At 43.8% G+C, this 25,524-nt stretch overlaps 1 protein-coding gene across 1 annotated transcript in view; it reads right to left on the reverse strand.

Annotated features, from left to right (window-relative positions):
* LOC147701502 (transient receptor potential cation channel subfamily M member 4-like) overlaps positions 1 to 21,499 on the reverse strand; it is a 363,218-nt gene extending 341,719 nt beyond the window's left edge. Inside the window, exon 1 of the mRNA XM_086930188.1 lies at positions 21,300 to 21,499. Within this exon, the coding sequence (XP_086786314.1) occupies positions 21,300 to 21,326 (27 nt within the window). The 5' untranslated portion in view covers positions 21,327 to 21,499. The remainder of the gene's footprint in view (positions 1 to 21,299) is intronic.
* Between the last annotated feature and the right edge of the window lie 4,025 nt (positions 21,500 to 25,524).

The raw sequence follows: 25,524 nt of genomic DNA on the forward strand, positions 1-25,524 counted from the left end.
TAAAGATAGCCTTGTCGGCATCCTCCTCAGTGTAGGGCCTGGGACTCCACCTTGTGGCATGCTAAATCAGGGCACCCAAAATGGATCTTATTGGTCCCGGCACTCAGACAACACACAAAGCACTACAACTATACAACTGGTGCAGTCTTACTCCCCATACACACAAACTCTACACCTACACAGAATACCAACACAAGGTTTTGGGTGTTACTTAACCGCAGAACTTTACATGGAAGCGGTCAGTAGACTGTGCTCTCACAGACATTGAAAAAGGTCAGGCCACACAAATTCACAAAACCCATCATACTACCATCACAGCTTTACGTGATTAATGCAGGGTAAGAACAGCAGTCTACTGCCTAATACAAGAGCCTGCTTGGTGCTCCCTTTCTAGTCTGGTCACAGGTATGCTCCTATACTTCGCATGATCAATGACTGGCCTAGCAATTTGGGTATATGCTATTTTAGTGGGATTATAGGATACATGTTTCGCATTCTTTTGGGCACGCAGGGTCATTTACCATGCAGGGGATATTCATGTCCAAACATGATGAATTCATATTTTAGTTTACTTAGTAGATTTAACTTATTTCTGAAGTGCACACCACAATCTTCATTAGCATGCGGTTATGCTGGCATACCTTCCTGTTGTGTTGTGTGGGTGAGCATGTCGGTGTTTTTCCTGTGAGCGCTCACGTCCACATGCGTGTTCTGTGTGGGCATCTGCAGTATTAGGATGAAAGAATGGGTTTGATCAAGGCCAGGAAGATCCAATTTTCTTAATGAGCCTCATGGGGGTGGGGCCTTACTCAACTGGGGCGCGATGAGCAAGTACATTACAGTACTCTTTTTTTTAAAGTAAAAGCACAGGCTAGACATTGATTTCTTGCATTATTGTGGCCCGAGTTTCAAACCAACACAACCTTCCTCAATAAGCCTTGGATTATATAGTCTTTCAAACTCACATTTATTTATAAAGTTTAATATAGTGTGAACATGACTTGAGAGGGTATCAGAGTGCTTTATATGAAGGAGAGGTAAGAGATAGATGTGAGATCAAGAACCAGTCACATATACGAACAAAGTACAAACAGAAGATTAACGAAATTTATAAACTTGACCTCCATAGGAAGTCAGCAATATAGTAATCCAAATTAAATGAATAACAGGCAGGAATAAAGTCAATATACAAAAAGGTGTGATCTTAGGGCAAAAACATGTTCATCAGAAATGTTTTCACTTTTTCTTTTTGAAGGAGGCGGTAGACGAAATCAGATAGACATCTGGAAGTAGAGAGTTCCAAATTTTCAGAGCCATAGCAGAGAAGGCTCAGTAGCACGTTTTCTTTTTGCAGAAAATATGGCTTCAGTAGCAGAGAGCTAACCCTTTACGATGATCTGAATACCCCTGATAGTTCTAGCTTTTTCGCCTAATACCTAGGGGCATTGACATTTAGGGCTTTATGAGTCATGCACACAATCTTTGGTTGTATCCTTGGCTCAGAAGAGAGCCAGTTCAAGGATTTTAAATCCAGGGAGATGTGATTATTTCTTTTTGTTCCAGTGACAAGTCTGGCAGCAGCATTAAGGGAGGCCTTTAGAGGGGCCAGCTTGTGTCCAGGCAAGCCGCAGAATGTGGCAATTCCCTAATCCATCCTGGACAAATTTAAGGTTGTCCTGTGTGAAGAAGGGTTTTACTTTCCTCAAAATGCACATCTGATTATTCACTTTGGTGACACTACTGATGTGATCCTGCATATTCAGGCATTTGTATAGTGAAATTGCCAAGGATATCGCTGTCGATAATGTGAGGAGAACAGTTGAGGGCAGTTAGCTGCTTCATCCAAAGGTCAATCTTGAGAATGTTGTTAGGAGAAGCAGTGAGGAGTAATTCAGTTTTGGTAGCGTGGAGCTTGAGATGGTTGCCAGTGAGTCAATTCGGAGTATTTTGTAAAGTAGTGTTGAGACATTAGGTCCTTTAGGGAGGAGACCGTCAGATACATTTGGGTGGCATCTGCGTACATGTGATAATGAATGTTAGCAGATGTCAACGAGTCTGCAAATGTTGAAGAGAGTGGATGAGAGGGCGGATCCCTGTGGAACCCCAAGGGTGACCGCGGTGGGCTGAGGAAGGGATTGATTAATCTTGAATCTTTGGGTTCTGTTGTGGTGGAATGAAGTAAACAAATGCATGACTGACCCAGTAGGCTCAGTAGATTGTTGTGTTTAACAGTGTTGAATGCAGAAGATAAGTCAAGGAGTCAAGTCAATATAGGAAGACACGATTCATTCTGGTCCAGCATTTTTATTATGTCAGCCACTATGTGTGTGAGTTCTGTGACCTTGACGGAAGCCGTTTTGATATTGGTCAAGGAGATGGAAAATATCTAGGTGGTTGTAAATTAGGATCTGGACACATTTATCCAGAAGCTTCACCGGAGTGGGGATGTTGGAGATAGGGCTGAAATGAAGGTCTGAGCAATCTGCGGTGATTTTTTCAAAATGGGAGTTACCTGCCTTACTTTTAGGCAATCTGGGATAGTGCCTTAGCGTAGCAAGGCATTACAATATTAGTCCCTAAGGGGAGAATGGAAGATTTGAACTCCTTGAAGATAATCAGAGGTAAAGGGTCAATGAAGTGATTAGATGGTTTCAAAGTTAGAAAAATGTTGTGGATGTCATGTTCATTGAAGGGTGTGAAAGTGTGCCAGGAGGCAATGTTTTTGCAGACCAACAAGATCAGCAGTCTGGGAGGTATTCAGGAATATGTGCAAGATAGCCAGTAGCAGTTCCCTCGCTTACTGTTGGTCATTTTCAATTATTTTTGTTTTTCATACGAAGAAGGAATTCTAGTCCTCACCGTTTGGGAGTTTGTTAGATCCAGCACCAAGCGGATTTGGTAGGTTGAGCGATTGTTGCTTGTCAATTTCAAAACGTTTTTTTTTTGGGTCAATTTCTAGCTTGGTCTAGCTGGGCTCTGAAGAAGTTGGCATTCGCACTTAGTTTTAGGTCCTCCATAGAGGGAGAGGATCTCTAGGCTCTTTCTGATCATTTCACATTACATCTTTCAGAATTCAGGTTGTCGTTGAATCAAGGTTTAAAGACTTTGGTGGATATGTTTTTTAAATGCTCAAAACATTGGGTTTGTGACTAATTTATTCAAATAGCCAGTGGGTACTGGACCCATGTACCTATTGTAAATCTATTCATTGTTTGTACTTTTCTCTATTCATGGATCACTCAAATTCACTTTCACTGCACCACCACTTGAGTACCCACTGTGGATTACTATATGATGATCAATAACATTGATTTGCTATCTTCAAATACAACATTAAACATCCTCATGTTTGTGGATTGTTGCTTTTTTCTCTGACATTGACCCATTTCATGTTGAAACACATTATGTTTTCCTGGCAGAACATTTGTAAATTTGCATGTTACCTTGAGGGTCAAGGGCTAAACTTGGTGTTCAGTTTTGGTTCAATAGAAAGGTGCCTTCTGGATGCCAGATGTTAAAGATTCCAACCCTCACAGCTGGAGCACACTATTACCCAACAGCAAGAGGATCCTCTGAACCAGCTCCTAAATTGTCACAAACTGTCACCGACAAAAGATGCTCTGCCACTCTCCTATCGCACTGCAAGGTCCAACAGCTGTAATGACAGTCGCAGATGAAAAACAGCAACAACACATCATGCCATGTGCTAGGAGCAGCAGGGCATGTAGAAGGAGGCAAGATGCACCGTGGATTATATCCTCCTAAGATGGCCACTGCACCCAAAAGTAATGAAGCACTGGTGTATGCAATGGGCCAGTGAGCGGTGCATGCTGCAGTAAACAAACCGCTGCTGTCTACTTCCGGTCTCTGACTTGGCAGTAGCAATAGCTTTATATAGTAGTTTTGACTGGTGCTGGGCTTCACATAGGGCCGGACTGGCCGTAGCGGGTACCGGACAATCCCCCGGTGGGTCGCACAGGTGGGGGCCGGTTTTGGGCCACCCGGGGGCCGTTTGTGTTACAGGGCGTTTTTGCAGCATAGCTGCAAAATCGGCCCTGTAACAAAATCGGCCGAAAACCGGCCCTGGCAAAGAGCTCGGCGGCACCCCCAACCCTCCCAGGAAGGGGGGGGGGGGCACTTTGCCCTGGCTTCACACAGAGTTGTTGCTGAAAGTGGTAGGTACAGTCTATGCTGTGTTATGCTGGTTAATGTTTTGTGCAGGTGTAGGGGTGTTCAGTGCATACAGGAGTATGTACTCTTTCGCGCACACACACACATAAATCCAGATAAGACCGAGTTGATTCTGACAGGTGGTTGCTCCAGTCCCTGGGCCTCTCTCTTCTGGCCCCCCTCACTAGGTCCCCCTCCATCCCCTTCCTCCTCCGTAAAAACGTTAGGGATCAAACTGAATAACCAACTCACCCTGCACTCCCAGGTCAGTTCGGTGGTGTCCTCTTCTTTCCTTTCTCTTCGCACCATCCGCAAAGTTTCCCGTTTTTTTTCCGTTCTCTGCCCTTAAACTCATTGTCCTAGCAATGGTGGTCTCCCGCTTGGACTATGGAAATGCTCTATATTGCGGTATGCCCGCCTATAGCATGCGACGTTTACAGCTGGTTCAAAACCAGGCAGCCCGCCTGGTCTACAACTTGGCCAAATTCCATCATGCTACGCCTCTTCTAAAGTCCCTCCACTGGCTCCCTATTCGAGAACGAGTCCAGTTTAAGATGGGATGTATCACCTTTCAAGCCCAGGCTGGCACAGCTCCCGCCTTTATCTCTGCGGAAATCAAGGCATATTCCCCCGCCAGGGAACTTCGCTCATCTTCCCAACACCTGTTGGAAGTCCCACGCTTCAGACGTAAAAAGTGGGGGGGGCACAAAATTCTCCACACTTGCCCCCGCCTTTTGGAATTCTCTGCCTGTCCACCTCAGATCTTCCACTCAATACTCCCACTTCCGAAAGGCCCTAAAAACCTTTCTTTTTTCACAAGCCTTCCCTTCATAATCCACCCCTCCTCATCTTCCCCGACTTCCCTACCCTCTAGGGCTCAGTACCTCATAGTGCCATGAAACCGCCAGGTGTACGCGCGCTCAATAAATGTTTTAAACTCACACACACACAAAGTACAACAATACTGTCTTGTGGTGAAATAGCACCACCCGTCAGGCTTACTGTACCTCACATGCCCTGTACATGAAGGGCACTTAGCTGCAGGGTACAAGTCGTAAAAAAAGAAGTGGGGGGATGCTGTCACCGGAAGTGACGTCACAACAGGAAGTGACGTCACTAAAGGTGCAGAGTTCCTCGTCCCAGAGAGGCCAAAGAGTGAAGTCCACCTATTTGGCAGGGGGGACGGCGTCCCCCCGGTAAAATAAGTGGGGGGACACCGTCCACCCACGTGGTACCCAGACTCGAGCCCTGCTTAGCTGTTGATACATGTTATGCATGCATGTGTGCAGCAGGAAAGGCATTGGTGCACAAGGACCAATGTTAGCCAACGAGAACAGCTTCTAGAAACTGCTGTGAAACTATTTGTGCGAGACTGGGCGCAGAGTCATGGAGCGGAGGAGGAGTGCACACGAGCATAAAGGTTCCGGGGCAAAGGAGAGGAACACTCTTCACTGGTACAACTGCTTGAGACATGATGTTGGGGTAAGTGATCATTCTGAGGCACGGTGGGCGGGGCCAGCCTACTAGCGATCATTGGGGAAGGGTTGATCTACTTAATGCGTTTTTAAATAGCGCAAACTTTATCCGAAGGTGTCAGAGCGCTTTACAAAAGTACTAGTTACATTACATAAGGACTTCAGAGTACATGAGTTACATAAAAGATACAAACAGAAACAACTCTAAATTCACATAAGAATGGGAGCAAGTACAAAAGTCTACTTCAGATACTTCTCCAAACCAAATAAATTGACCGCTAGGGTCATGTATGCACCCCCAAATCTTTGGGCAATATCCTTAATGACGAAAGACCATCAAGGTTTTAAAGTGGAAGAGGACCACACTCAGGAACAAGCGCTGCCGCACAGTTTAAGAGTAAGACTCACCCATCATTAAACAATCCTTAACCCATCAAACATCTGAGGGGCGGAGTGAAGTCTGTCAAAGCCTATATGGTGTCCAAGCCAAATACTGTAAAAATAGACAACATGCTCACAGTTTCACACACACACTACAGGAACCACTGCGACACCCCACACAGAAGGCCAGTCACGCACAACCAGAATCATTCTCATACGCCTCACAGGGCGTCAGCCACACACTACTAACCGTACTCACACCTCTTGTAGAACAGTCGTCTGACACTCCTGACAGCACTCTCACCCCTCACACACTAGAAGCCTCACTCTACCGTCTCACACTCTTCAAAAGATTAGTATCCACATAACCAGAAGCCTTCACACCACCAAACCTTAAAGGAAAGGTGATAACAATGTGCCTTTTCAGTGATTGTAGAGTGAGTGTGTGGTGCTGAAATGAGTCAATAGGTGCAAGGATGTGATAGAGTGCGTGGACAATAAGCGACTAAATGCTTTGATGGCTGCACGAGTGTCTGCATGGATGGAAGCACCCAAGCAATTTCATTTAGAAATCATACCTATTGGCATTGCCAAAGCGTGTTCAAATATTTTCAACAGTAATACACGCACACCCTGAAGGTGCAACACCTTAGCAAACTGCCCACTGCACACATGCAGAAAAGGTTGGGAGTAAATAATACCATTGAGGCTATAAGGCAAACCATAAATGTTAAAAGTGTGTCCCAATTAGATTACGACACATTTGCCTATTTGCGTGCATTTTATGTTATGCTGTAAACCCCAAAATGAGTAATGCGGTAAAGCTACAGCTTTCATGGCACAATCCAACTGGACAGTCAAGACCATAAAAATACACAATAGGTTACACAAGTTATTAGTCATGTATTTACCTATTTGGAGGGACAATATTATTCTAATTGCTATGGAGTACTAAATGCTAATTTTATTTTGAACTTAAGACGAGCTCGTTGGTGTTGACTTTTCAGAACTTCCTGGTGAATCAAGTGTCAATATCCTCCTGCAAATACTTGCTTAAAGGGCGTAGGTCACGTTTACTTGGTAAGCAATGGATCTGGTGTACGGCGCGAAAAGACTGATGGTGCTCGAGAAGCAAAGATACAGGTGTTTGCATTGCGGTACTTTTGAGTTCCACTGAACTTTGAGGTCATTCATACGGCGACTGTGGTGCTGATCCTAGAACGGATCAATGTTAACTACAGTGGTAAGTGTGAGGATAGCATCAGACATTCTGGCAGAATACCGGCACACACTTGGCCTGTCTCACAGAACGCCGTACACAGATACCGCTATTCCCTCAAGAGGAGAGTCTGGAGGGTATGGATAACAGTGAGAGAGACAAAAACCAAGCTAATCTAGACTATCTCCACAGTGAGAGGTTTAATTTCTAGGGTGAGTTGTGCACTTTTAGAAGCTGCAGCATAAAAGACCACCTCACCATGAGTTATTGGTCTGGTCATGTGATGCTTATTTACACTGGTGTTCTGCTTTCACTACTGCTCCCTCCTGGCTTCCTACTTGAGCACCCTTGTTTAACTCTACCCATCCACTCTCTTGGTTTCCTTCTTCCTAGTTCCTTCCCTTCCCTCTATGGATTGGAGTTTGGACCTTTGCATCTTTGCTGCCGAGTATTTCCTCCTGAAGTTGCTGCTGGTCTCCCCTGAAAAGGCTCCTGGTATTGGACGCTCATCAGCCACCTGCTTCATTTGGAGGCGGTAAGCTGTATGTCAAGTGCCTTACTAAGGTTTCAACTAAACACTGGTAGTTTATTAATCTATTGTCACTGGCGTAACGAAGATTTAGAGGGCCTCCCTGCACAGTGTGAAGAGCCCCCTCCGGGCTCTATCAAAAGCTCTCTGTCCAGAGTTTAGTGTCGAGGGGGGCCCCTGGAGCTTACGGCCCGCCCCCGCACTGCGGGGGCTGCAGGGGCCTGTGTTACGCCCCTGTCTATTGTACCTTATTTTGTGAGAAACTGCATTGCACTTAATTAACTTCCTGCAATGCATCTGAGACCCACATATGGTCTTACATTTACCAGAAAATTCAGTTTTTTAAAATCTCTCTTAACCCCCATTTTCCTGAGGCTGCTTTTTCTGGTACCAGTTTATTCTCCTGACGGATCAGGACTTCGTTGAGGGTGCCTGAGGGATTCACTGCATGGTGCCTCGAAACCCGATAGCAAAATGGAAAAGAGGCACCACTAGCTAGTGTTCGCTACGGTATGAAGTTTGAAGACAGTCTCTTCAGGACTTGAAACTGGGAAATACAGGGCCTATACTTGGCGAAGTTAAGTGCTTTTTGAGAAGCACTTGTGAAATAGGCAGTGAGGAGTATGGAGGACAGCACTGAACGAACAGGTGATATAAATGAAAGACTCACCCACCTACCAAAACCAATGGAGGCTGTGTGAAGTACAGCTGATCATAGGGGCTGCATCTCCTCTACTCCACATTACCGTCAGTGCTTTTCCCATCTTGTACCTGCCATGTCATTGAGGTTGTCTGGCATTAACAAGCCTCTAAGCTTCATCGTTACCAAAAAAAGTCAAATGCAGCCCACGGATGTTCTGCAAACTGGAATCTTGGGTCTTGATTCTGACGTGGTCTCGTGTCGCAGACCACCAAACCCTTTGCTGTTTTAACAGGGCTTGGGTTCCTTTGGTTTGCTCTATGTATTGAGCTTGCTTGACTTTTTCGTCAATTCGGGAGCTTAGAAACAGTTGATTCTAAGGTGTTGTACATTTCCTGCAATCTAAATGTTTAATTTGGGAATATGAAAACAGGTAATCTGTTTTTTTTTATATTTTCCTCAGGATTTTGCTGTGTAATTTGCTTCACATGGGTAAGTGGTCTCTGACACTTTTTATGCGCACGCTGACCCCGCTCTGCAACCTGCATATTGTTGCATAGGGAAGATCTGAACCAGTGCTTCTAGAAGCTTTTAAGTTGAGTCTGGAATGGATCGTCTCCAAAAACAATGTTTGGAATGGCACATATTAGCGTTTTATTTTTTCCATACAGGTGTACTATTTGTATGTTCACACTATTATGATAATGGTTTGCCGGGCGGTATTTGTAAAATAAACAGGATCGTTCAGAGGATGATAACAATTTTAAAGTCAATTATGGAACCTATCAGCATTGCATCTGCTTCAGTACTAGCACCGATTTAGAGCCACGTGCAAATTGAACGCTTTTTAGTTAACTACATCTTTTGGCAGGTGGTTGCAATACCAACACGTTTTGGCAAAGCAAATAATGCTGGCTTGCTTTCGGAGTCCTCACTAAAATCGTTTAAACGCCAGCTGCAGTGAAAAAAAGACTGCTTTCTGTAAACAATTTATCTGAGATAATTGAATTAATGTGTCAAAATTCAGTATACTATACATGCACTGCAAAGCAAGTACTACATAGGAAAGATATGGTAAACAGTAATCGCACGCGATAAAAGAGTAATACTCTGTGTACAGAGTCAATTCCCAATCTATGTTTAATTTACAGAATTGATAATAAGAGGTCTACTAGACAGCTGCAAAGTTAAGCCAGACCTAAAAACAAAAGACTTGCAAAAGGGCATGTATAAATTTAATTCCAACTGGCAATTCCAAGCTTTCAACATTAAAATAGAGCAAAAAAACCTCAAGCATTATTATGCTGGGCAAACTTTGCACCTCATTTGTTCACTATCTAATGAGGTGGAGGTGGTCAGATTATTAGAAGCATCTTAATATCTACATATATTCATCCGCTGTCATACTAAGATATAGCTAGGTTGAGTTCATCTACCGGAACAGTTTATGACATCATTCAGGGAGGATAGCTGGGCTCTGGAACCCCCAATAACAGTGAAAGATCTTGGAATCTTTGTTTAATATAAGGTTGGAGCTGTTGGGGAGATAGCATCCTAGTTTTTACTTAAAAAGGGATAAGCACCAAGAGTCCCTCCCGGATCAGAGAAGCTGAGGTCGCTCTGAGCTTTCTATAGTTGCCACTGCCTTTTTAAAGAATATGAACCATTTGAGGAGGATGTGGCAGATCCCCGTGAATTTGCACTAACTGGATGAACATTTCAAAACCACAGAATGGTCCTTCAGAAAGACTAAGCAGCAGGTTTTTTTTTGTTCATGATCAGTCAGTTCTTGTCAGGCGCTTTCAAGGGCAGATTCAGTGCCGAATCCCGGTGGATGTCAGAATGGAAGTCGTGCAACTCATCAGACTCATGGAGAGGAGTGGTACCCATTTCTACCAGGAGTTTGTATACATATAGTCTGTCAGATGCTGCATTATTTGTGAACACTGTGGGGAAAAGTAGGTTTGCCAATGAGGTGGCCAATGATGGCATTTTTAGGGCATCTGAGAAATTTGCTTGGTAATCAATCTGTGTTGATAGGCCGCGTTTGTAGCATTACAGCTTACATTTTATATGGAAGCCTAGCTAGGTACGAAGGGGCAGTTTCCTGGAATAAGCAGGTTTACGGTTAGTGTCAATTGTTCCTTGTTATGGTAGGGTTTTGTAAAGCATCTGGTACTCCAATCCAGAGTGCCCCCCGTTTGATAACTAGGGTCACAATAAACTAATTTGGAGGAAGCTTGGAGGGTTGGCCAAATATATATATATATATATATTTTTTCCTCTATGGGATTTTTGAAAATTCTATGTCTAATAACTTTGGCGTTTGTGGACGGAATTGGCTGAAATTTTCAGGAAAATGGAACATTTTGTTTCTGAGCAGCCCCTGACAATTTGGGGGGGGGTTTCATCAAGGGGGGGCTGAGAAAAAAGGGGGGTCCCAAAACGCGTTTTTCCCATGTTAATTTCCATAGGGCGGTTGGCCTCACTTTTAGCTCGAACGGCTGAATGGATTTGCACGAAACTTGGCAAAATTGTAGGGACTGTTAGCCCGATGTGCCTTTGCTAGGTCTCAATATATGTGCTCCAGTGGATTTTGAGTAATTTAGGTTCAAAAAAAGATATATATCTGGGCGGAGCCTAACCACACATCTGATCTGATTGGCTGTCAGCACTTCATCCAAGAAGTGTTGGCAGCCATCTTGGGACCAATATACATGATAGCACCTCATTAAAAAGCATTGTAGTTAATAGAGGGTTTTAGGACTTTAGTTACATTATAAATCATTTGTTGATGGTACCATACTCGTTTTAGGAATTGTGGTGGGTTCTAAGGTGATTTTACCATGTGAAAAAACCTTCTGCTGTGATATCATGAATATTGTTTGAAAGAAAACTAATATCTCATGATTTTCCCACAGTGGTTTGGAAGGGGATCTATAAGCTAAACTGAAAGCATATTTTCTGTAAATTCACATTATCTTTCTCAGTCATGTGAAAATGAAGTCTGACATTCTCAGTAAAACATGTACATCCAACAAGGACAGAGACTGTCAGTTGATTCCTTTGTGTTCTACTGCAGCCTCCTAGAGTGTTCTAAAGAACAACTAGAGCGCTAACAGTCCTACTTATTAAAAAGGTATGGCACACCTGAAGCCATATTGATTGGAATAAAGTGGTAACTCTTAAAACATTTAATTTAAAAAGAAACAACATGAGGGGGTATATTTTGCCATAGAAAGTATGATTAGTGCTGCAGAATGAAAAATTAGGGCACATTTTGAGTGACTTCTCAAATCCTTTTCTATTTCATTAAAACATTCTGACATGCAGTCTCCCAAAATGGCCACCAGAGACAAAAGAGCCCAAATGTAGCCCAAATATCACCCAGATGTAGCCCAAGTATAGCCCAATGACAGAATGTCCCAGAGTGTTCTAAAGAACAACTAGAGCGCTAACAGTCCTACTTATTACAAAGGTATGGCACACCTGAAGCCATCTTGATTGGAATAAAGTGGTAACTCTTAAAACATTTAATTTAAAAAGAAACAACATGAGGGGGTATATTTTGCCATAGAAAGTATGATTAGTGCTGCAGAATGAAAAATTAGGGCACATTTTGAGTGACTTCTCAAATCCTTTTCTATTTCATTAAAACATTCTGACATGCAGTCTCCCAAAATGGCCACCAGAGACAAAAGAGCCCAAATGTAGCCCAAATATCACCCAGATGTAGCCCAAGTATAGCCCAATGACAGAATGTCCCAGAGTGTTCTAAAGAACAACTAGAGCGCTAACAGTCCTACTTATTACAAAGGTATAGCACACCTGGAGCCATCGTGATGGGAATAAAGTGGTAACTCTTAAAACATTTAATTTAAAAAGGAACAAAATGAGGGGGTATATTATGCAATAGAAGGGATTATTAGTGCTGCAGAAAGAAAAATTAGGGCACATTTTGAGTGACTTCTCAAATCCTCTTCTATTTCATTAAAAAAAATTCTGACATGCAGACTGAAACATGCACTTTGAATACCAGCAGCAGACGTCCCTGGTGAGCAGTAGCTTTACTACAGTGATCTAATGTGCAACTAGAGTGCTAACATTCAGAATTTATGGCAAATGTGTGACACATCTGAATGCCTTCTTGATGGAACCAAAGTAAACAAGCATTGAAAATGCAATAGATCTCGCCCTCGTTTAAGTTAAAGCCATTCTGTTTGTAATGAGGTGGCTTTTTAGCTTTGCTTTTATTAGTGTTTTTCCAACTTTCATGTAAATAACATGCATCTGTATGCATTTAAGTATATGTATGCATGCATTTATGTTTGTATTTATATAGCTATACAGATGATATATGTTTATATATGTATGTATATATATATATTCACTGAAAAAACCATAGGTTATAGACCATATATAGTTAGGAATTAGCATTTACAAAACCTTCAAAATTCACTGAAAAAACCATAGGTTATAGACCATATATAGTTAGGAATTCGCATTTACAAAACCTTATTTTACTCACACAAAACCATTGAAATTCCATATATAGTTAGTTGCACTAACTATATATCGCGCACCCGCAATCCACTGCTGATGATGTCACATATTACATCATTCATGACATGGTCAGTGACATCACTGATGACATCACTGATGACATCTCAAATGACATCACTGATGACATCACTGATGACAACATCCAGTGACTGTATGTTTCTGTAAAGTTAAAATATGTCTTACATATTGAAGAATGAGTGGATGTATAAGTGTCTGGATGAAGGATTTAGTAGGTGTATGACTGACTGTATGAGTGAGTGATTAAATGTGTCTCACTGAGTGCATGGGTTAGTGACTAAACTGTCTTAATTTGTGCATCATTATGTCTGTTGTTCTGTAAACTGTTGCATGTGTTGATAAGTAGCTATATGAGTAACTATATGGGTTATTGATTGGTTGCCCAAGTATTTGTATGGGAGACTGAGTGTGTGTGTGGGTGGCTGGGAGGTGTGTGACTCTGTGCATAGATGTGTGAGCAGTTGATTCACTAGATGTATGGTTTCAAAAGTGCATGTGGAAACAGCTGTATGGGCGGTTGACTGTGTGCATGAGTGTATTGGTGAGTGAATGGATATCTCAGTGCTACATGTCAAAGTAAGTACATATGTAAAACACAGTACATGTGAGAGTTGACATATATAAATAACTGTGCATAAGAGCCAGTGAATGTGTGAGTGGCTGTATGGATCATTGTGAACTTGTATCAGGGATTGTATAAGAGAGTAAATATGTGTTAGTATATGTTTGAATAAGTAAAGTTTGTATAACTGTATAGTTGAGGAAATGGAGGTGTGATTGATTCTTTGCATGACTGACTAGGTGTGTGAGTAACTCCATGGATGAGTGACAGTCTGTGAGTGTCTGTTTACACTGATTGTATCTAAGGTTATATTAGAGTCTGAAGAGGTTCATCGTATTATCACATGAATGATATCATCAGTGATGTGATCAGTAATGTCAAATGAGATGTCATCAGTGATGTCATCAGTGATGTCATCAGTGATGTCATTTGAGATGTCATCAGTGATGTAATTTGAGATGAAAATTTCAGCCAATTCCGTCCACAAACGCCAAAGTTATTAGACATAGAATTTTCAAAAATCCCATAGAGAAAAAATCCTAACTATATATACCTACTGGCGACCGCCAGTAGGTAATATATATATATATATATATATATATATATATATATATATATATATATATATATATATATAGAGAGAGAGAGAGATATTTGTGAAGCAAAAAATCTGCTAATGATATCCCACAGGTCCTCTGAAAGGGGACATGGCTGTTGGAGACTGGTGCAAGAAATCCTTAATGTTTTGGGGGACTTTCCTTGCTTTTTGGATGTATGTAATTGCTAGTAGTAATGTGCTATTGAAAATTAATTTACTCTGCCATTCCCTTGTGTATACAGGAAAGGTCCTACACATTTTGTTCATGGGGTTCTTCAAGTTCTTCTTTCCAAACACCAAGATTTCAGATATTTTATGCACGTGTAACTGGACTCTTCAGCTCTCCCATACAGACTGATAAGAGAGTTATATGAAGCTCCTATAGATTAGAAAAAAAAAGTCTCCTCAATGCATCTCTACAGTTACAAAGACCTCCTTTATAACATGGAAACCAGTATCACATCCTCAGGAAAATACCTCTTCAAGGCACATGGAGAAGCATGCTTGTGATACACTACTCCCAAATCTAATAACTTTTACCCACTTGTATTTACATGCGAGGTGGAAGCAGTCTATATAAGAGGCCTTGGCACACGCATTGACAGTGTTAACAATCCTTATTCACAAAGAACTTAGCAGTACTTTTACTACTATTTTTGTCACACTCTCATGCAAATCTATAAGTTGAACAGTTCCAAGATGCACTCATATGTTTTTTTTTCTTTTCTAAAGGAGGTGTACCAGGTCTATGGTGGACTGCTAGCAGCATGGCAATTCCCTACCCCCCTACCCCCCCCCCCACCCTCCCGCCGCATACCAAGGTCTCATGGGCTGCTAGTGCATTGTGTATCACCTACCCCGCCTTCTTGAGGTTGTTGTACAAATACACCTAATACTTTATGTATAGTGGTCACCTTGCTTCGAATATCCAATGGATGGGCGTACCAAGATCGACAATGACCCACAGCACAATTTTGATCTTGGGGGTTATCGTCAGGGGTAGTAAGCGCTATACAAACACAAATACAATACAATACAATACATTGCTGGAGGACCACGGCCAAACGCCACACATGTTATGGTTAGTACCTATGCAGGCCTCTTTTAGGGAGACTGTGGTTGCTATCATGAAATGTACTGTTGGCTTATAACCGAATTATTTTATAACTGGCAATGTAATGTTTTTACATCGCTTTTTTAAACTTGTAAATATGTTAGAAGCACACTTTGTACAGGTTTATGGTTTTAATGAACTAATAAACGATATTAACAACAGCTGCTCCAGGCCCACTGTTATGTCGTGTGTGTATTTTATATGCTCTTTCAAGTCACCCTAGGGTTCTCTTTAAGCACAGAATATGACAAGAGAATGGAAAAGAGCTATCAAGGGAGAGAAAAGAGTGGGCAAGTTAGAGTTAATGAGGGACGCGCCTTGCAGATGGAATATAGACTTGTACATAAAGTGAGGAACTAATCATACAGAACACACGTATTCGGGAAGTTGGGACAGGAAAGGATGGACTGAAACATACAGTAGGTAGAAGTTGAAGGTAAAGGGTGGTCGTGAGGGGAATGTGGATATGATGGAGAGTTAGAAATCATGTTTGGGAGATAAAGCACTAGGGGATAAGAGAACAACCCCCTGGAACAGTACTTTTCTTGTGTCCTGTGCATAGTAGATAGTTACCTGTGTTCCCACAACTCAAGAAGGAGATGGAGGACAGGTAAGCAGGGCTACTCACTTTTCCTAACTGTGCAGGCATCTTGGAAGACACAGGAAAGGGATTGAGAAGAAATCCCTCAACAGGGTGTGGATGATTGACTCTAGTACTCACCTGGACAAAAGTGGATTGAAGTCAGTACTCAAGAACTCTCCCTAGATTGCTTGGATGTCTGATTCAATGAAGGGGCTGAGCTCTATAGGTTTTTTTGTGGTGAATGATGCCTTTTTATGATCCTCCAGGAAACTCTTAACCATCTAAATTCTGCAGGTGGTGTGTGAAGGGGATTTGATTCATAATTAATACTGAGGATTTAGTGTAAAATCTGTGCTATTGCAAATGTTTTTACTAAGCATAAGATGGCAAGTCTATGGGAATAAAAGAGTCTGTTACTGGTGAGCCTATCAATACACAAAACAGTTACTTTTGCCAAAGCTGTCAGAAAAAGTTTCATAAAAGAGACTTAGTCCTAAAAGTACACCCGAAGAAGTAGTATATATTGGAACTCGAGAAGCGGATGTGATTGATAGTACGCTTCGGCTCTCAAGACATTTAATCTAGATTTGACCAAAAAAAGAATGTAGTCAAAGAGAGTCGCATTTTTATTAAGAGTGAAATGCCAAGGGGACCTGTAGATGCCTAGAACGCTGTAAAACAATCTCAAGCAGCAATGTGCAATTACCATAAGTTTATTGATGAGCTAATTAGAGATCAGCCTGTAAGAAAGTGCTCGAAAAATTGTCAACTGAGGTCCCAATCCCAATTTATAGCAAGGTATTAAATTACTATGGAGTATTGAATGTGCTGTACTATACTGAAAGTAAAGCTCTTCTCCTGCAAAAGTGAGAGTGCGGAGGAATCATCACATAGAAATCCATAAGGTATCAACATCTTGCTTCTTTTGTAACCCCTCGGGGATGTACAGATTTTAAAAGATGCCTTTGGATTTGGCATCACCATCCACAGCTTTATAGACGACCATACAATGTTTTTGCATTTCGGGCTAATAAGCACAGATATGACAGGGGCTGCCGCAGGTGTCAAATATTTTGAAGAAATGTGGTATGACCCTCAAGAAGCATAAATGCAAGATAGCTTTGGGAAATGTTCCCTACTTGAGGCTACATGTCTCAAGCAAGGAATGTGTAACAAAAGCAAGAAGAAATGCACTCGAAATCCAGAGTAAAGATCATGCCATGCCACTGCTCTGGTCTGAAAAGTTACACACAAAGTTTGTGTCACTTGGTTCTGAAAAACAGTAGAGTTCCTGGATTAATTAAAAAGAATGTGCTGTTGGTGTGAACCAATCAGTGCAAGATAGCCTCTATGCAAGTGAAAGAGGAACGTGCCATGGTTGAACCACTGCAAACATTTAACTGGTATGACAGGACTACAGTAGAGTCAGATTCCAGAGGTTGAGGTCTGGGCATTCTAGGTTGTTTTGGGGGAGGGGATGGGGAGATTGAGCGGAGGTTGCAGCATTCACATTTAAGGCACGGCAGAGTGCAAAAGCTACTATTTACGTCATTGAAAGGGAAGATCTGGTATGCCGGCAGGATGTGCATTATTTCAGGGCACACTTGTGGGTCCGTGAGTTCAGACTGAGAAGTGACCGTAAACCCTTGGTAGAACTGTCTGGCGCCAAGGTGGCAGTGCATGTGACATCCAGGATAGCAAAGCGGCAGTACAAACTGCAGGAGTATGGGTACAGAATAGAGTATGTTTCAGGGGTTAGGCATGTGAAAGAAGATTTCCTATCTAATTTGCAGCTGGAGTTTGGGGAGAGAGATTTGGAAGATATGGATGCATTTGAGGAGTGGGATAAGGAAGCTCGTTCTCTAATTAATCAAGTGGATAAGGTGTTCTTTGGGAGCTGGAGGAGAAAGAATGGTTACAAGATGCAGTTTTGATGAAGGTGGTTTTGATTCAGGAAGAGTGGCCTAGACGAGCGAATTTGGATGAGGAAGAAAGAGCTTATGTTCATGTGGCCGGATGAATTAACCATGGATAGAGGTACTGTACATAGTCTACAGCTGTCCAATAAATGCACACCTGCATAAATGTTACAAAGCGACAGATACGAGAGTACTCTTGGTGACTAGAACTAGATGAAGAGGAGGAACTGGATATGTGTAGTTAGAAACAAATCTAAGTGTATTATCCTAGTTCTGTCAAATATGTGCAGGTGCCAAATCAGCCCTGTACCACGCGGGTTTCGGAGACTATTGACCCCCATGGTGTGCAGGGTGAGATGCCGAAGTATGCCATATGTATGGTGGTACAGCATTCAAAGTGGCCTCAGATAAGATTAGTGAATAAAGTTAGCTCTAAAGAGATCACGAGGGATATTTTTAACTGTTATGGAATTCCCAAAGAGCTTGTGACTGATATGGGGGCAAATCGCTATGGTGGCAAGATGAGCAGGATCTGAGCTTGATGGGTATAAGCGGGGCCACTTGCTACACGATTTATCATCTGCAGATTTTGACAAATAATGTTTCCTGTTCAAACACATAAAACGTTACTAATAACACTACCACATGTAGCAACGCTGTGCAAAGTCACTTGTAAAGGTTAACTGGTCACCATCTAATAGCCAATTGCTGTATTTAGGTGTTAAACAAATACTAATGAGGTGACCTGACTTACGTATATTAAAATGACAATATAGTGAGAAATACTGCTACATCGCTTCAGTTGTCCTTCGTATACGGCATGTAAGGACATCTTTGTATCATCCCAGGCACGACCGTTCGTCACTTCTTTCAACAGAGTGATGAGAGGCCATCTGCACCAGTGGTTGAAGTGCATTAAATAAAGGAAAGTATGGGACTGCGATGCTGTGCGCAAGAATGGGCAGGTGAGTGGGCGTGGCTAAAAAATACTATGTACATTTTTAGGTCCTTCGCCAATCGCCTTCATGTAGCTACATATAAAAACGCACAGCTTAAATGAAAAATAATTACAAGTTATGTTAATCATTGGGAAACGCACTGTTGTCCATTATGAAACCGCTATTGGTTAATGCACTACACCAGGGCTGGGCGAAGCCCGTGGACATTGGACCTGTGCAGGAACGACATGGAGAGCTGCGTGCGGCCGTACGGGGCGGCCCGGGACTGCTACTGGCTGGCCTCCTACAAGATCCTCAAGAAGATGGTGCTGCTGCAGCGGCTGAGGCACCCCAATGTGCTGCAGGTAACGGGGGCTCCCGGGCAAGCAGCGAGTGTGTGCGGTGCATGGCTGGACGGACCGGTGAGCTCTCCAGCCATGGTAGAGAGCGCAGCCTGGCAGCAGTGGGAACGCCTCCTTCAAGCTGCAGCTCGAGGCAAGGGAACCACGGGACATCCAACTCTTGATTTATAAAGCAGCCCAATGAAAAAGCGTCAGTGACCGCCAACCAACAGTCAACAAATCAGCAAGGACTCTCATGGACCTCTTTACTTTTTCCTTTGTCCTGCCCGCCATTTTGCTGTTGTTCTCGGCCGCTTTTCTCTGGACCCTGACCCGCCATCTTGTCCATTCAATCCTCAAATGTTTCTTCCCTTTTCTGTTCTGCCTTTTCTCCATACACTTGTATCCCTCCCACCCTTGGTGCTGTGACTGCGTCCCCCCCTCCACTTAATGGAATTCTGCTTTTTTTGGGTCTTGACCTGAGAAACTCTACTATGTGTGTGTGTATATATATATATATATAAAAATCACTAGTATATGCAGTAGAAGTTTGTACTCTCTACCATTCCTATGTGACTCTTAGAGTATATCCATTTGTATCTCTTCCTTGAGAGACTTCACTACTTGTACATTTGCAATATTTTCTGTTTGTATCTTTTATGTAACGCATGTAATCCTAAGTCCTTATGTTTTGCAACTGGTTCTTATGTAAAGCGCTCTGACACCTTCGGGTAAAGTTTGTGCTATATAAAATCGCATTAAATAAAACCAGAGAGCTAGAAAACTGAATCCTGGTTGGTACAGTGGAGAATAGGGACTTTTGTATGTTTAGCGCCACGAGGTTCCATTCTGTGACAGAAAACACAGTGAACATATAATTATATTAAACTCGTATTATACACAGTATTAGATAGGCTGATACAAAATGCACGACAAGGTTTAAGATAAAAAGTGTTTTCAAAATGTAGATTTTTTGCAGGCTATAGGTGGTGCATTTTTTTTTATAACTCTTTTAAAAGCACACGCTTCCTATCTTAGCTGGTAGCTCCCTTACAAAACCCCTCAACAAGAATAAATCTGTCATCAGGAAGCTTCACGTGATTCCATCAATTAAAGCCAATACTGGCAATCAAGCACACTTTACATTTGTAGATTGACCAGCTGTGCACATTGACATTTCTTTCAGGGAAGCAGACACCCTGGCAAGAAGGCTTGTTTAGCTGCCTGCCCCTCCCTCGGTTTCACATCACAGGAGACTCCCTGCTTTACACTCCTACTGAAGCATTTCCGCTCTCGCAATTAGCCGTCCCGGGAGGGTTTTCATTTCACAAACAGTAGTAAAACTGTTTTTCTAAAATTAAAAAAGTATGGACACGTCGTGCCCCTCAATCCCCCACCCCAAACACCCCCCCCCCCCCTTCGTCCACTGAGCTGCACCAGGCATTAATGAATGAAAATAGCGGGGTAGAGCTGCGGGCAGTGCTCACCACACCCCAGGCCGGGTTCGAGCAGAATACGGAAAGCGTGAGCCAGGAACGCGTGATAAAAGCAGTAGGAGGAGTGATATATTTCCACGCATCTGGACTATTGTGAGGTCTTCTTATTTCAGCTGTTATTGGGGTATTTGGATGTGGGGGTAGCAGGGAGAGTTGGGTTGTACTGGAGCCTTCCAGGGAAAACTCGAAGTCCAGAGGTTCAAGGATTGCCCTGTGCACGTTTATAACGCGCTCCGCTAAAATAAACTGTGTTTGTACCTTACACAGAGGGAGGAGCGTCATTTCAAAGCTACAGACACTGCTCTACCAATGAACGCCACTCCTCACACCCTGGGACTCCCACACTTGTTCCAAAGTCCCAGCTCTGCAAAATCACCTCATCCCAGGCCCTTCTCCTGCCGCTCCTCTTACATTACAAGTCTGTTGAGGATGCTCCCGTGGCCTGTGATACATCAACAAATGTCACCGCAGGAAAACCGCCCCCGCCGCGGTGCTCTGTTCGCACCCAGGTGGTGGAATTTGCATGAAAACCAAACAACAGTCCGTACAAACAGAGCGACGGCCAACAAGTAACTCCAACCTCGGAGCAGCGTCGCTACTCAAGAGGTGCTACAGGTGAAGTCAGATAAAGGACACGAAGGGGAACCAGGCCCCTCCCGCCTAGCCGCCCAGTGAACAGCGGCCCCTTCTTACAGGCACACACCTCCGCGGACCCGGGGGCTCGGTGTCACCTTCTGTATCCGACAGACTCACCTGGTTTGTCTCATCTGGGCTCGCCATGACCTCTGACTCTTCGCCACTCCCCCTTGAAGTGGCCCTCCAGGCCGGAAGAGATGCCTCCGTCCGCCGGTCCTCTGGGGCAGATGGGGAGTCCCAGAACAGCGGCTCGGAGCCCAGGAGTACCTTTAACAGAGCGGCGGAATGCCACCTCCAGACCGAGTGCAAGGAGGCCACGCCCCTCCTACGTAGGCCTCACACCCAGGGAACCTGCTCTGCAAGGTGTGAGGCGCCTCCAGCTTACCTCACCGGCGCCTCCCAATAGGCTATTCAGCCCCCGAGAGGGCGGGGCAAGGTTACTCCTGAGAAGGTAGTTTGGCGGGTCAAAGAGCGGTCTGCTGTTCACACGCCTGTGTGAAGCCACCAGTCCAAAGTTTCACAGCTAAGCAGGGCACAAGTCCTTAAAACAAGCTTTTGCAATGCAATAGGTCTCGCATTATGAAAGTATGAGCTATTGGTCTTGTAAATGACAACTTTTTTATTTATGTGTTGGTTTTGAAAATAGCTAAATTAATAGCTTTGTCATTTACAATGCCAATAGTTATAACTTTCGCAAATGTGACAACTATAGCATTTGTAATGCAACATGTTTTGTATTTACGTGACTTAGATGTATTGATATTACAAATAACAATGGCTTTTAATTTTTTTTAAATAATTAATACTTAAATAAAAGTGATTGTACTTTATAATGGCAATAGCTTAAACTTTTGTGAATAACTTTTGTGAAGATTATGTTCAGTGTATTTTATTGTGATGAAAATCCAAGAACAGAAGTGAAATAACATCTTTTTGTGACATTTGTAATAAAACTTGAAACATTGAGAGAACATATTTGAACCAGTTGTTGTTGAATGGTTGCACAGATTGATGCAGTGATGGCGTGGAGTGATGTTGTGGTGGCGCTGAGAGATGCTGTGGTGGTGCTGATTGATGCTGGAGTTGCGCTGAGTGATGCTGGAGTTGCGCTGAGTGATGCTGTGGTGGTGCTGAGTGGTGCTGTGGTGGTGCTGAGTGGTGCTGTGGTGGTGCTGAGTGGTGCTGTGGTGGTGCTGAGCGATGCTGTGGTGCTGCTGAGTGATGCTGTGGTGGTGCTGAGTGGTGCTGTGGTGGTGCTGAGTGGTGCTGCTGTAGTGGTTGCTGAGTGATGCTGTGGTGGTGCTGAGTGATGCTGTGGTGGTGCTGAGTGGTGCTGTGGTGGTGCTGAGTGGTGCTGTAGTGGTTGCTGAGTGATAATGTGGTGGTGCTGATTGATAATATGGTGGTGCTGAGTTATGCTGGAGTAGCGCTGAGTGATGACGTGGTGATGCTGAGTGGCGCTGGGGTGGTGCTGAGTGATGCTGTGGTGGTGCTGAGTGATGCTGTGGTGGTGCTGAGTGGTGCTGTGGGGGTGCTGAGTAATAATGTGCTGGTGCTGAGTGGTGCTGTGAGTGGTGCTGAGTGGTGCTGTGGTGGTGCTGAGTGGTGCTGTGGTGGTGCTGAGTGATGCTGCGGTGGTGCTGAGTGATGCTGCAGTGGTGCTGAGTGGTGCTGTGGTGGTGCTGAGTGATGCTGTGGTGGTGCTGTGTGGTGTTGTGGTGGTGCTGAGTGATGCTGTGGTGGTGCTGAGTGGTGCTGTGGTGGTGCTGAGTGGTGCTGTGGTGGTGCTGAGTGGTGCTGTGGTGGTGCTGAGTGATGCTGTGGTGGTGCTGAGGGATGCTGTGGTGGTGCTGAGTAGTGCTGTGGTGGTGCTGAGTGATGCTGTGGTGGTGCTGAGTGGTGCTGTGGTGGTGCTGAGCGATGCTGTGGTGGTGCTGAGTGGTGCTGTGGTGGTGCTGAGTGATGCTGTGGTGGTGCTGAGTGGTGCCGTGGTGGTGCTGAGTGATGCTGTGGTGCTGCTGAAGTGATGCTGTGGTGGTGCTGAGTGATGGTGCAGTAAGTGCTCGACTGTTGAAGCACTTCTAGTGGAGATGTGTGATGTTTTTAAAAGAAACATAAAACAGTGGCTCTTTACTTATTTTATTTATTTATTTATTTTATGCATTATATATAGCGCAGACTTTACCCGAAGGTGTCAGAGTGCTTCACAATAGGAATATAACTCATACATGAGGAGAAAATTACAAGTGAAGAAATTACAAAATCAAACTTTAAGTTATGCCTGCAATGTCTTAATCCCGGGACACAGTATGCTGCTCTGTGCCAAGGCTATACCTACTGTGGCTACAAAAAGTGTTCTTTTCAATTACTGAAAAACATGGCTGTGCCCGCAGAGCCCAAGAGACCGCATGGGTGCTGGAGGCAAATAGAGAACAAAAGGGAGGGGTGGGGGGAGTGCACGCGCATTGTGAAGGGGGAGCAGGAGGTGAGCCAGAGAGTGGTGCGCGGCGCAACTAGCAACCATTGACAAAGCCAATAGTCCTTGTTCGTTGTAGGTGTAATGTTAGTTGTTGTATTGTATATATGAATGTAAAGAAATAAGCAGCAAAATACCAGTCCACAGCACACTATGCTAAGCACAGATTTTAGCATAAATGTTTAAAACAACGATCTAACTTCTGGGCATTGGTGTTTCACCTTGCAGGGTTTAACAGATGCTCCATTGGTGTCATGAGCATTGGATGGTGCGGTAAGTGCCAAGCTGTTTAAGCACTTCTATTGGAGATGTGTAATGTTTTAAAAAAAACATAAAACAGTGGCTCTCATGCCTGCAATGTCTTCATCCCGGGACACAGTATGCTGCTCTGTGCCACGGCTATCCCTACTGTGGCCACGAAAAGTGTTCTTTTCAATTACTGAAAAAAAACATGGCTGTGCCCGCAGAGCCCAAGAGACCGCATGGGTGCGGGAGGCGAATAGAGAACAAATGGGAGGGGTTGCACGCGCATTGTGAAAGGGGGAGCAGGAGGTGAGCCCGAGAGTGGTGCGCGGCGCAACTAACAACCATTGACAAAGCCAATAGTCCTTGTTCGTTCTAGGGTAATGTTCGCGCTATATAAAATCGCATTAAATAAAATAAAATAAATAGGTGTAATGTTAGTTGTTGTATTGTATATCTGGATGTAAAGACATAAGCAGCAAAATACCAGTCTGCAGCACACTATGCTAAGAACAGATTTTAGCGTAAATGTTTAAATAGTAAATCCTTTTCTTCCTCTTTTTCAAAACTTGTACCGCCCTGCCCCGCAAATAGCCTCTAAATAAAATGAAACACTATTGTGCAAAGCATCAACAGTGTCGAAAAATGATCACGGTGCACATTTAAGTCGCAGACAGCAGGAAGTTGCAAAAGAGAGGCTTTTTTTCCTAAAAGCTGCACAAAGCAGTAGAAGAATAAAACCGAAGTATAGTGAAGCAAACCTACCGGGGGATGGTGAAGCGGTGACACGGCAGTGCAGTACGGTGAAACGGCAGGGCAGAGCAGAGAGTTGGAGTGGAACACAGTGGCGGAGCAGGCTCGGGACGTGGAAGGTGAAGCAGAATCTTCCGGGGCAGCGCAGGATGAGGTAGAGGCAAACGTGGGAGCTGGCGGACCGGCTCTAAGGAGGCCAGGGAAACCAGTAAACCAATGTGTGATCCAGAGAAAAGCGGCAAGTGAAAAGAGGCAAAACTTGTAAAACCTGGAACATTGGAAATAGTAGAGAGCTAGGCGAAGCTGCAATTGTTTTTTTTACTAAAAGGTGGGGGTTGAATGCTGGTTGCGGGGAAGCGGAGTGCTGAAAGCATTGGCAGCCCCTTTGGAGTGAAGCTCATGGCCTCACAGCCGTGAAAGTAAAAGCGGGATGTAATTAAGGGGGAGGAGAAGTGAGGCCGAGCGTGCACTGCTCACACTGGGGAAGCAACAGATGCCTGTGGGAGGGAGGCTGATGGCTTTGATGTGGACGCGCTTTCCGCACAAGTGCACCACACTAACTGTTCGAAATCCGCAATGGTATACTCTCGTCTATTTATCCCTTGCGGGATATAATAGTATCGACCTAAAAATAAGTGGGGGAACGCTGATGTCATGACAGAAAGCGACATCACGAAAGGTGGTTTGCACCATCAGACTCATTGCCTCCCCTCACTCACCCCTTAGATGTGATTGCATCAGAGAAGTCAGCACGTGAGCAGCATTCTGAATGAGCTCTGATCTGGCCCCAGAGAGCCCAAAGAGTGAATGTGTGGCTCCATTTGCTCCAGTTATCGAGCTCCTGGTAAAATAAGTGGCGGGACGCCATCC

This window comes from Lissotriton vulgaris, chromosome 7, assembly GCF_964263255.1.
Source record: "Lissotriton vulgaris chromosome 7, aLisVul1.2, whole genome shotgun sequence".
Classification (NCBI taxonomy): Eukaryota; Metazoa; Chordata; class Amphibia; order Caudata; family Salamandridae; genus Lissotriton; species Lissotriton vulgaris.